A 13,859-nucleotide genomic window follows, 5' to 3' on the forward strand; every position below is an offset into this window, starting at 1 on the left:
ACTAGCTAAAATTACCATTTTTACCGTCGTCGTATTTTCCTCGTACGAATAATCCTCCGCACATAATCGTCCCCGAAACCCCTCTAGGGACCAATTAAACTATTTACTCATGATCAAGACGGTAAAATTCTTATTATCATCACGCTAGTAAATAAGATAAAAATATAAGGGTCGGGATGTGACATTAGTGAGAGGCTAGGGTTTGGGATTTGGATCTTGGCCTTTGACTTGCCTCTAATCATGATTAAGAGTTGTAGAAGTGTAAGTGTTCTAATTATGTTGTTACTGTTGTTCAACTCACTTGTATGAGTTGCATCCGCTCTGTAGCCTTCTATATGCTCTCAGAAAATTGTTGGGAAGGCATTGGTATAGTCTCCTACCCCACACATAGGCAGAAAAATCTATGTTAGCTGACTTTGATTTTCTATTTATTTGAGCCTTTTAGGGAAAATTCTATGGTATCTACCCGTATGTGGTACCTACATTTACAAATATGACAACATATTTGTAGTCAAAGTGGTAATACTGAGTCGTATTGTTTGTAATCTTGTTCTAATAATTGTAATTACAAAATGTACAACCATTTTACAACTTTTTGAACAAATTGTTCTTATAGTTGTAAGTTTGTTTAACTTCATGTAAATAGTGTAAATAAATTTGGTAAATTTGTTCTCAATGTTGTAATTTGATTTATAACATTGTAATTTTTGTTCAAGTACATGTAAAATAAAAGTAGGATATACATCCCAGTGTCATAGCTTATCTTGCCTTTTGGTATCCATTGCTCTACTACACTAGCAAGATAAAAAAAAAAATATATTGCATTTTTGGTAATATGTCAAAGATGTTTTGACACACCTGACTAGCATTGGTATCACATATACCTTGTTTGCTTTTATACAATAAATTGTGTTTTCCTATCTGTAATTGAGGTTGTTCTCATTTTCTGCCACTGGTTTATAGTTCTATTACACCCTTTTCCTTGTCCTGCTTTCGTATTTATCAATCTTTTGCTTGTCTTGTGCGTGGGTGAATTTTTTGCTTCTCAGACGTTGCCTACTTATCCCCTTTTTTTTAATTGCAGATAGTTTCTCTTTGGTGTTAACTCGTCTCCCTTTAATTTTTTTTATTTCATTTTTCTTGAGGTAAGTGGCCAATCATGTGTTATAGGAGGGTTGATTATTCCCATTCTCTTTTAATCAGATGCTGATGTGTATCACTAATATATTTAGTTGGATTATCGTCCCTTTTGTCTTGTGATACTAACTTATGGATGTTTGTACTAACTAATCTATTGAGTAGTTATTTATACTATTAATCACTGGTAATGATTATATTTGCAGGTTAAATCTACATCCCGCAAGAAATATTGTGTATGACCAAATGTAGCAAGTGTTATCTTGGCAAGATCATGCACCTCACTGAATACACTCTGAGAAATATTTGGATCTGCATGTAAACACTAACTTATTAGTAGTTATAGGAGCATGAGGGTTGAAGCGTATCCCCCATTCTTATAGTGTTCTATTTTTTATATCGTAAAATTTTATTTGCTTTAGAAACATCAAGATATTGGCATTCTCTGGGCTCACAATGTTAATCAGATATGTTGTTCTTTGCATTGTGCATTCTGATTGTTTTCTCCTATAGCTGAAACACTACTGCAATATTAATTTCTTATAATCACATATTGAATGTATGATTTGTATGTTCAAACTCAAGCTAAATAAGTTTTACTTTTCTATGTGCAGGAACTATTTGGGGTGCAGTACTCATATATTAAGTCAAGGCTGCAAAGCAACCAAACTGCGGAGAGGACTGAAGATAAACCCCAGCTCTTTTGTAGCACATACAATGGCAAATTGGTAATGACATGGATTGAATAACATCCTTTTTTCTCAGACCTGAAATGTTGCTTCCTATGGGCTCCTAGAAGATGTCAGTGTTGTTACTTGAGGTCTCTCAATTGGAAAGGTAAGAGTTACTTAAACAGTCAAATCTGTTAAGAGGAGGCTTGCAAACACTAGAGTAATTGGTTGAGGAAAATCCTGCAAAGCTTATCTTGAAGTAGAGGAACAAATGTACATTGTACTATCTTGTAAACTCTTCTGTAAAAGCTTTCATCTTTTGTAACATTCATGAGTGAAATTAAATGCAAAGATTTTGTTTTCAGTATGTCTGATTCCTTTTGTACAGCTTTAATTCAAAAATAAAAAACCTGTCATGCAATTTTTGCATGCCAGGTTTTTTTTTAATTCATGAATGAAACTTTGCGACGACAATTTTACCATGGCCAAAATGGGATTTGCGACGGTGTAAGCAGTAGCCACTTGTCGTCGCTTAGTTTGGCGATAGCCTTCGTAGTCACTATGTGCCATCGCCAATACGGTGGCGATAGCTCGTTGCCGTAGCCAGAAGCAACGGCGACGACAGAAAAAATGCCGTCGCCACGCCGTTTCGTGACGGTAGAATGACTTTTAGCGACGGCATTGCGCCATGGCTAACCAAATTAATTTTTGCAGTGCATGCTATAACAAACATAGATGAGTCTGTGATAGATTATATTTGTAATGGTACTTAGAATAGAGAAATGCTTAATAGAGTTTTGGATCAAAACATTGTTAAACATATTATTGGTCAAGAAGATGCTTTCGTTGGGGTCCTTCCTCCAATTGCAAGTTCTCTAGCTGTTAAGTCGGTCATTTGGGTACAGTATGATCAAGTCTACAAACACAATCAATTGTACTTGTTAAACAAATTATGGAAACTTAATATCCAGCCAAAATTTAAAATGTTTGGCTGGTTATTAATTAGAGTAATGCTCAAAACAAGGGATATATTGTCTAGATTTGGCTTAATCAATGATAATTCTTGTGCTTTGTGTAATAATGATAATGAAACAGCTAATGATCTCTTTGGCAATTGTGATTTCATCAAACAGGTCTGGAATATGTCAAATATTGCCTCTCCAATTGATTGGGAAGAAGGGTACGTACCTTAAAGTTTTTAGGGAAATCAACCTTATGATGCTGATTTGTTTGCAAAAGTGATTATTCCCATATGCTGGCAAGTTTGGAAAACCAGGAATGACACAAGCTTTAGAGGGGCAACTTCTAATCCCCTCTCAATTACCATGAAAGTAGCTTCTATGTCTTCGAGCTGTGTTAATCTTGACAAGAGTTCTAATGGTGTGTAAATTCAAAACCAAAGTGTCACTATCAAGTGGCAAGCAACTCCTGGTTTTTCTATTAAGATTAACTTTGATGGTTTGGTTATGGGAGACTTAGCGACAAGTGGTTTTGTCATCCGGGATGTTCATGATCAAACCTATTTATGTGGCATCAAGCCATGTTGGAAGAGCTTCTGTACTTGTAAGAGGCGGTGGCATTAAGAGATAGCTTGGTGAAAGCAAAAGAGAAAGGTTTTATAAGAGTTGAAGTGGAAGGAGATTCCAAGCTGGTAATTGAAGCAGTGAAGGGTGAAATTGATTCCCCTTGGAGATTAATCAAGCTTCTATGTCTTCGAGCTGTGTTAATCTTGACAAAAGTTCTAGTGGTGTGTACGTAAATTCAAAACCAAAGTGTCACTATCAAGTGGCAAGCAACTCCTGGTTTTTCTGTTAAGATTAATTTTGATGGTTCAGTTATGGGAGACTGAGCGACAAGTGGTTTTGTCATTCAGGATGCTCATGATATGTCACATCCCAGGACTCATTCCGCCGTAATACGATATTGTCCGCTTTGGGCCCACCGGCCCTCACGGTTTTGTTTCCGGCAGCTCAGGAGCAGCTTCCCAGTAGGTCACCCATCCTGGGATTGCTCTAGCATCAACATGCTTAACCTCGGAGTACCTATCCCCTCCGAAGCCGCTGAGCCACCAAAAAGCCTCGTGTTAGATTGGAGGTGGGCATGTACATATACAGCACATAACCCCTCTCCGTTTGGCCGATGTGGGATATTACATAATCAGACTTATTTCTGTGACATCAAGCCATGTTCGAAGAGCTTCTATACATGTTACAGAGGCGGTGGTATTAAGAGATAGCCGGGTGAAAGCAAAAGAGAAAGGTTTCATATTTTGAAGTGGAAGGAGATTCCAAGTTGGTAATTGAAGCGATGAAGGATGAAATTGATCCGCTTTGGAGATTAATCAAACTAGTCCAAGACATTAGAAAGTTGACAACCAATTTTGATTCCATTAGTTTTAGACATGTTTTTCATAAGGCCAATTTTATGGATGAAGCTATTGCTAATCTTGGTCATTCTACCGGTTCTCATTTGTGTTGGAATGATATGATTTCTACTAAGATTTTCTAAAGCCTTGTTATTTTATTTTTATTTTTAGTTTTTTTTGGGTTAAACGGGTTAATAGCTAACTCATCACTCTTACATGAAAATTTATTGATAAGAAAAAAGAGAGATACAAAGCAAGAGGGACTACATCAAAATCTTGTTAATTGACATTACATACTCTGGATGTGCGGATTTATCTATAGAGTTTGTTTTTTTTTTTTAGTCTAAAATCACCCTTAAAAAAAAAAAAAACTAAAATCACCCTAAAAAAAAGGGGTCGAAACACGAAAAGGGGAGAGAGGCGAAACGGAAAAGATCCAAATCCGAAATCAATAAGAAGAGAAGAGAGAAGAGAAGGCAGCCAAGTCCACCACAGCAGACTTGGAGTCTGATCACGTCTACCCCTATCCAGCTAACACTGTTAGAATGGCCGGATTTCGATTGGGCCCTGATGACTCTGAGATATCGCAGCAGCAGAGCCGAGCTGCTCCGGCCGATCTCATCTCAGACGATGATCGCTCCGTCGCCGCGGACTCGTGGTCCATCAAGAGCGACTATGGCAGCACTCTTGACGACGACCTACGCCACGCTGATGCTGCTGAGGATCTCTCCGCCGCTAACCTCCGCGCCCCCTCCGATTACAGGTACTTTCCAAAACCCTAACTATTACTAATTCTTGTGTTGTATCAATTGTTGTGGTGCTTAATGTGTATTGTGCATGTACAGCTCTGACAAGGAGGAACCTGATTCGGACGGGGTGACATCAATGCTAGGTCTTCAGAGTTATTGGGATGCTGCTTATGCAGATGAGCTCGTTAATTTTCGTGAACATGGCCATGCTGGTGAAGTTTGGTTAGCATACTGCCTTTCCTATTTAACTCTCATTATTATCTGGCTATCAAGTTTTGCGATGCAGAAAACAGTTATACAGATATAGAGTATGATTATAAGTTTCTTAACTCGGGATTAGACAATTAAGAGATTCCAAGCAACATCTTATTGTGCTATCAGCTGGGAAACCACTATAACTTACAGTAGGGAAGATATTAAGTCTAGGAAGTGATAATAGGGAAACTCTATGCTCTAGTTTTTGAATAATACCATAAGAAACTTCATATAAAGACTTGAACATAGCTAATCTGTTAAGTTTGCTGCTTCCCTAATATCCCGGCCCAACAATACATTGACACATAAAATCCTATCCATTCAGAATACTTCAATTCTCACATTTACAAGATTATTATTTTGAAAGAACTTAAAAGGCAACTAAATCATTGTAACTAAAGAAATATATTCGTAAATTACTAGCATCCTTGCAAGGTGGTTAACTCACTTGGACGGTACACAAATGAGCATAAGGTTTGTTTTGCCCAACTGCATTAATTAAAAGAAAGGGAAGACTCTTTTTTAGTCTTGGGCAGAAGGGGATCGGAACTGGGAATATCGACAAAATTGAGCGAATTTCTTGTGATAAATTAAGCAAATGTGAAATGCTTAAAGGGACTAAATGTGAAGGCGAAGCTATTAATAAGTCCAAAAGAAAATACTTATTAGAAGACTGTTGTTTCAAGTCAGTTTCGGACATGACTGACTAATGTTGTCAACTAAATTAATTTTTCAAATTCAAATAATTTTTTCTCCCTTTCTGTTATTGTAGGTTTGGAGCTGATGTCATGGAAGTTGTTGCTGCTTGGACCAAAACATTATGCATTGATGTTTCTCAAGGTCGCATGCCAAATCATGTTGATAATAACAAGTTTGAATATGTTGAGCAAGGTCACAAGTTCCTTTCAGGTTGGAGTGTACTTGACATTGGGACTGGCAACGGATTGCTGCTTCAAGAACTTTCCAAGCTGGGGTATACTTTGTTTATTTGAATAGCATTGTATGCTGAATTAATTTGAAAGTTCATTATTGAAGGATATATGAGGTGAATGTTTCTCAAGTCGGAATATAGAGATTAAAGAGGGAGGTTTTCATTAGGGATTTACTAGTTGCGTGCCATTCAAAAAAGAAAATAAAAGAATAGGGGTTACCCTGGTTTTCTTCCCCCTCTTACTGTCTTTTCTTTGTGGCGTATATCTGGTTGGAGGCTGAGGAAGGGATAGTTTTGTAAAGAAAATGTCAGTTTTTCTTTTCTTAATTTCCTCTCTTAAATTGTTGCAAACACTATAATGAATGATATTCTTGGTATTTTCTTTTCAGGTTTTCTGATTTAACAGGAACTGATTATAGTGAAGGGGCAATTGACCTTGCTCGAAACCTTGCTAACCGTGATGGATTACCGAATATTAATTTCTTGGTACACTTGTCAGATTATAAACTTTTCTCTTCTGATCTTTTGTGAAGTCTATATTTCTGATGGATAAAGTTTTTTATCAGTGGAAGTTCTCTTCTATTAACTATAAGCAATGAAGAATCAGTATTCATGAGTTAAAATTCTTTAGCAGCTTTTTTTTTTTATATATATATTAATGAGTTATGAATAGTAGCTGTTTAAACAGTCGCTTCAATCCTTTTGTACACTTGTTTTGCAGGTTGATGATATTCTAGAGACAAAGTTGGAACGCCAATTTCAACTTGTCGTAGACAAAGGAACCTTAGATGCCATCGGATTGCATCCAGACGGTGCCATCAAAAGGTAAAAACCTGTAGACTGTAATAGTGGATTTCTGTTATGACAGTTCAGTTTACTTGACTGTTTACTTATTGATCATTGCTGACTTTCTTGCAAATTATTTGTGGTGCTACTTCATTTAATCGCTCATAGTTTTTGAATAAAGGAAACTAGAGTGTGTTGATTTTCTACTTTGTCCTGCAGGTTAGTATATTGGGATTCAGTTTCAAGATTGATGGCTCCTGGTGGAATATTGGTAAGCCTCTTCACTTGGCTGGTCCTTGTTACTCCAAATTTCACATACCTTCGTATAGGGATGTCCTAAGGTGCTTATCTAGGAAGTCCTTTTTCTTATTTTGATGTTTTATGAGACATCTAAATCAATAGAAACCTGAGTATTACTGCTTTACTTGCTAATGTTTCTGATTGCCAAAATTTATTCCGTCTTTATTGCAAAAAGAAAAGGAAAAATAGAGCAGAAATTATTTTTTTGAGTTATTTAAGCACTTGTGCTATTACCAAAATGTATTTTCAAATGGATTTTGAAGTTGAATCATACCTGAATGTTGATGTCGTCCGTCTTTCGTTTATATTTCTAATCGCTTAAGAATTAGATGTTCTTTCTTTCAACTCCCACCTAACTCTGCTTTTGCGGGACACCATTCATAGGTGATCACATCATGTAACAACACAAAAGATGAATTAGTGCAAGAAGTGGAAAATTTCAATCGAAGGACTGGTGTGATCCAGGATCAAGAAGGATGCAAAGATACTGCTCCTCTGCTTCAATACCTTAGTCATGTTCGCACATATCCAACATTCATGTTTGGTGGATCTGTAGGATCACGGGTTGCCACTGTGGCGTTTATTCGGAATTGAGTCATTGCAAGTTGTAGTTAAGTGATCTAAAACAGTGGGATGCATTTCTGTTTGCATGTGGTTAAACTGAAACATACTTTCAGTTACTTTTAGATTGAAAAAGGGTAAAAAAAAAAAAGTCTTGATTCATTTTGAGCTTTTTTAAGTTTCTTCTAGTTATGCACAGTTTAAGTACAGAAATTTATTCGGATTTGAGTTGATTGAGATTAGAGATATTTGTGCATATAGTTGTGCGAAATTTCTGTATATTTGTGCATATTTCACACAGAACAAGTGAAGCCAAAAGTGAGCTTTCAGACTTTGATTAAAAAGCTCAAATTCCACACTAAATTGTCGTCCCACTAGGTAACATTCTCGAGAACAACTTCGCGGAATGTCTACTTCTATACGAGCAAGGATCTCATGAAAATAGTAGACATGGCATCTACTTCAAATTAAGCAAGCATCTCATCGAAGCAGTAGACTTACCCTATGAAATGAGTAGACTTTTCTTACAAATCATGAAAGACCTTGCATATATAAGAAGAATAACCCCTCTCAAGAACAATTATGACTGTCTGTGTTATGAAAATAATAGATAAACATCAAAATTCTACTTGTGTATGAGCAAGTGTTTATGAAACTAGTAAACTTTGCATATCAAATGAATAGACTTTGCTTATAAGATGAGCATGACCTTGCATATATGATAGACGCATAATATGTTATGTTCTTAATGTATTTCCTACCCTATTTAGCTACGATATTTCCTTAACAATGTCATTTCTAACATGTTTCGTGATTGTAAAGTCGTAAAAGGCACAAAGAGGCAAAAGAAGGTTAAATCGCAGAAAAAGTGAGGAATCCTAATCGAAGTCAAATTCCCGGCTCAACTAGGAATCCTATCTGGACCAGGAGTCTCATTAACTCACAGATGGATAAGTCACATAGGAAACTTTCCTGTTTTGAATTAGGAAACTTACCATAAATGAACATTTCCTATTCTGACTTTCCATAAATTTTTTAAGGAAATTTCTTTCCTTGTGAAAACAGGAAACCAGATTCAGATTGGCCTGACAAGGAGACATTGTGGCGTCAAAAGAGGATAAGAGAGGATGAATTTCAGAAGAAAAAGGACTCGTTGAGTCCGTGGAGGAGAAGAGGAAGAGATCGGCAAACCTCCTAGGTTTCTGCCGAGTATATGTTCTCTTTGCGTGCAATATGGATTCCTCAATTCAAGGAATATTTATCCAATATTAATTCAGAAAAATAGGGGAGTATTTATCTTTTTATTCCTTCTAATTATCTAAATTCTCATTGGTTGTATGATGATAAACTAACAGAATTTTCTGTGTAGGACTTATCCAAGCCATGCGTACAGGAGAAGGAGAGTCGGACATCAACTCTCTTTGAGAGAGATTGACGCAAAACAAGAGGAGAGGACTCCTCCTTGCCGTGCAGCTACATCAGAGTCGTACGTCTACATGAAATTCTAGATAGTTCTTAAGGGATAATTATCAGCAAATTGTGCATCAAATCGTGGCCACAAGATCAGAATTGATTCAAGGGTGAGGAGAGCAAGGAGGAATCGGTAAAGGCCTCTATATAAGCAGCCTTGTTTTCACGTTTAAAGGCATCACTTCTGCCAAAAATCAGAAATATCGTTCCCTCTCCTCTGCCTCTTGCCGTGCGAATTCCAAGGTCCCAAGGAGCATTAGACGCAGCCCTTAGAGCTTCCTCAAGTTGCTGCTGAAGATCATCCGAGCTAGTTCATCACCTTCGACGTCTCAAGGCCTAGTGTAAAATTATGTTTAAGATTTTCTGTTTTGTTTCTTTTGATTTTGGTTTCCGAATTGGCTGGTTATTGACATTGAATTGATAATATTCAGAGGTTTATGCATGATATAATGCTTAGTCTTTTTCTTATTAAAATTTCTAATCTGCAGGTTAGATGTTGCTAAGTTATGAACTTGATTCACCTAATAGTTTTAGGTTCATAATCCGAGTAGTAAAAACTATGTAATAATAGTAAGTACTTTGTGTTGCATGTTATTAGATTCAGCGACTTTTCGTAAATCTGAAACATGTATGAATTCTTAACTTTTTTTCTCTTAATGATTCTTATTATGTGTAGATGGGTATCTTCATATCGATTGCAGCCATTACTCGATTAAATTTTGATCTCGCATGAGCACCCTTAAGTCCCCCCAGATTGACCGAACCTTATTTGCCGATGCTATAAACTATAACAAAGGGTTCTTAATTGACTAATACCCGATAGCGAGCCGCGTCAATATAAGAGTGGAACCGCTAGGTAATTATCGACTCCCTAAAATGTCTACTTCTATATAAACAAGTGTCTCATGTAAATAGTATACTAGCATACCCAATAAATAGACTTTACAAACAAAAGTCTACTTCTAAATGAACAGGGACGTGTCTCATCAAATTATTAGTAGACTTAGCTTATGAAATGAGTACACTTAGACTTGTAAAACATGTAAACCTTACATGTAAAAGAAACAGACTCACTCTCAAGAACAACTATGACCGAGTGCGTTATTAAAATAGTGAACTGAGCATACAAAAATCGACTTATGTATGAGTAAATAAATGCCTCATGAAGGTAGTAAACTTTGCATATGAAGTGAGTAGATTTTTCTTACAAAGTGAGTAGACCTTGCAGATAAGAGTGATCCCACTAGGTAACACACTCAGGAACGACTCCTTAGAATGTCTAACAAATGTCTCATGAAAATATTGGACGCACGTGACATACAAAATGAGTAAACTTTAATTACAAAATTGTACTTCTAAATGAGCAAGTATCTCATGGCTATGAAATAAGTAGTCTTTTCTTACTAAATAGATAGACCTTGCTTACAAGATCGAGGAATAGCCCCGCTCTCAAGAACAACTATGACGAGTGTGTTATGAAGATAGTGGATTGAGCATACTAAAGTCTACTTGTGTATGATCAAGTGTCTCATGTAACTAATAGACTTTGTATATCAAATGAGTAGACTTTTCTTGCAAAATGAGTAAATGCATATAAGAGTGGTCCCACGAGGTTACACTCACTAGAAAAAATCTTCAGAATGTCCACTTGTATATGAGCAAGGTTTTCATGAAAAAATCTCCAAAAATTACTACTCTTTCATGGGTGTGCCCTCTGTCGACTTATGTAAAAATTTTGAGATACTAATATCCACTTGACACGGTTGGGCTTAGGGAGGTAAAAGAAAATATATAATTGTCCGAGTGGATCAAGACTCAGATGTTACTGAAAATAGGTGAAAATAGGTGAATTTCTACCATTTTGTAATTTCTACTTGACATGAGAATATCCAACAATTGAATTTTCAAAAATAAATTTTCTCCACCCTGTTATTATAAAATGTATTGTTTTTTGGCCCTTGCTTTCCATTAAGCCAATAAACAATGTTGAACAACATTAGTAGGCATACATAAATTTCATTGAAGCTTCATTATGTTTAGAGTTGTGATGAATCATATAAGATAGGATTTGAGGTAATTATGATCATCAAGGTGTGATTTACGTTTTTTAGAGTGAAGAAGCACATGCGACCTCCTACTTGTATAGTAAATGTCTTTACGCTCATTATTAAATATTCTTTATGTTTAGAGTTGTGATGATTTACGGCCACATTTTTTTTTTTGGAGGGTAGAATGTGATGACCTGTATTTTTAGAATAAGATAAAGTGACATTCTTTTGTTTTTGTATTAACTTATATTCTACATATATGACTGTATATATTTACAAGTTTCATGGTATGTTTGTATATATATACACCACCAAAACGTTATGTGTAATTATATAAAATATGTATTAGTAAACTATCTCTAAATGTAAAGACCAGCCCATTATTATGTTTTTAGACCCATGTCCAGTTTAAAGAAAAAGCCCAAGACCAATAGATGACTTAAGGAGGCGGCGGCGGCAGTAATGGCGATGGTTAGTTATTTGCTTGCAGTTGTGTATAGTTTTTGGATCTGCTTATCAGATCTCAAATATGTCATGGATTCTTATAGGTGTTTGAATTCTGGTAGCATGTTCGCTGTTACAAGAACCCATACTTTAGTCGGCTTTTGGCCGAGCACATTATTAGCCCGTGTTGAACGTGCCGGGAGATCCTGGGATGACTCATCCAATGGTTTTCTGTTGTGGTCAGATTAGCAATTGCTATCTATGTTAGTTAAGTTAACTCGGACGGCTGCCTAATTCGGCTTATGTTGGATCCCTTGACATGTCAGTCTTTCCTCTTCGGAGTGAAGACGAATAGATTGACGCTAGAGTTATTTACTCGTAGTTGTAATCCATTGTTAGGTGCTATGATTGTTTTTTAATTGCAGTTTATTGAATGAATTTTCTTTTAATAAAAAAAATAAAAGAGAGTGATGTACAACAGCTCACTATTACATATACACCCATGCCATGCCAGTGGGCTGATTGAGAATATGAGATGTAGTCCGATAAATGATGAATGAGTTTGCGTGTATGAGATGGAGCCACGGGCTTAATTAAAGAAAAAAAAAATCAATTGTACCAGATAGAATATCCATAAAACAGGTCAAATACAATAATATATGGTAGAGTGAAGGAAAGAATTATGTGAAAGTTACTTGGAAATGTGACACCAACAAAATCCCGTGACGCAGCAGCAGCAGCTAGTTGCTTTTGACATTTTCATATCAGAACATGATGATGAGCTGCTGCAGACGCGCCCCTCCGCCCTTATGGATCACCACCACAGCCTCGCCACTCGTACAACCCGACACCGCTATCTGCCAAGCACCAAAATATTCAAGTAATTCAACAACAAATTAGAAGAGTAAAGAAATTAGTAGTTAATTATATGCAAAACCCGAATGGATTTTATTTGTCATGCCAGCACAGGGGCGGATCCAGAAATGGAAACCGGGTGGGACTTAGACTTTCCACCACAAGAAAAAAAAAAAAAAAAAATCTCAACAGTGCGTGAGCAATTTAGATATTGAAATGAAAAATATACCTAGACATGGGGAATGTAATGAGCCTTTACCCTCAAATACATTAACAAGATTTATAAAACTCTTTAGATGTAACACACAAGAGGCTAGATAAACACATCAAATGCAATACAAAATATGTCAATGTAAAACCTAGCTCGACTAACTATATATAGAAATCAATAACATGTTCTTTCATAGAAATCCGTCAACCAACTAACCAACTATCAACGTTGATTTAATTTTGCCCCAATCTTAATTTAGTTAACTATAATCAAACAATAATAAATACTCGCATACAATTAAGATGAAGAGTAATTATGTGGTAACAAACTGAGATAATGAGAATGATTGATTGGGTGGGATGGAACTCACGGAAGAGTGAAAAACTTATAGAGATATATCTCTTAGTGAGTGATACCTAGGCTGAACTGTCTGAACATAACATTCAATATATATAATATTTATTTTATAAGCTAACTACATGTAGTAATTCTTTTCCCAAACAATTTGAGTGGGACTTGAGTCCCAGGCCAGGAAGCCTAGATCCGCCCCTGGCCAGCACTACGTACTATTCATTCAAAGTTCATACTTCATACTATAATGTTGGTAATGTATATCACATGTCTACGTACTACAGATTTTTCATGCTGTTTGAAGCTTGAAAATAAAATATCCCAAATTTCATATATCTTTGTGTCATGAAATTGATATTCCAACAAAAAAAAGAGAAAAGAAAACGAGAAAAAATTCAAGGACACTAAGGGCATGTTTACTAATCTGGAATGAAATTGAGAGTGGCGGAATTGATTCCGGAATGGGTGAATTCCGGCGTTTACTAACATGTAAATGTAGGGCTGGGAACGGGACGGGACGGGACGGGCCGGGATTTGGTGAATCCCGTCCCGTCCAGAAAATAAAAGAACGGGACGGGAAGGTGTTTTTAAAAATCTGTCCCATACGTCCCGATCCCGATCAGGATCGGGACGGGATCGGGATCCCGACAAATTTTTTTTTTTTTTGAAGAACAAATTAATTGATTATCAAACACTACCACAGGTGGAAAAACGGGTTGTGAAAC

General features: G+C 36.4%; 1 protein-coding gene across 2 annotated transcripts; it reads left to right on the plus strand.

Moving 5' to 3' along the window:
• Positions 1-4,576: 4,576 nt before the first annotated feature.
• Positions 4,577-8,087, plus strand: LOC101306066 (methyltransferase-like protein 10-like). Of its 2 annotated transcripts, XM_004303285.1 has the most exons (8): positions 4,577-4,936; positions 5,019-5,144; positions 5,950-6,017; positions 6,087-6,150; positions 6,498-6,594; positions 6,830-6,933; positions 7,114-7,165; positions 7,579-8,087. In XM_004303285.1, exons 1-8 carry the CDS (start codon positions 4,719-4,721, stop codon positions 7,786-7,788), a joined length of 939 nt encoding a protein of 312 aa, XP_004303333.1. In that variant the 5' UTR covers positions 4,577-4,718; the 3' UTR covers positions 7,789-8,087. The 2 variants fall into 2 exon arrangements, with proteins under 2 accessions (XP_004303333.1, XP_004303332.1); XM_004303284.1 differs by having other exon boundaries at positions 5,950-6,150.
• The last annotated feature ends 5,772 nt before the right edge of the window (positions 8,088-13,859 follow it).

Source organism: Fragaria vesca, linkage group LG6 (assembly GCF_000184155.1).
Source record: "Fragaria vesca subsp. vesca linkage group LG6, FraVesHawaii_1.0, whole genome shotgun sequence".
Lineage (NCBI taxonomy): Eukaryota > Viridiplantae > Streptophyta > Magnoliopsida > Rosales > Rosaceae > Fragaria > Fragaria vesca.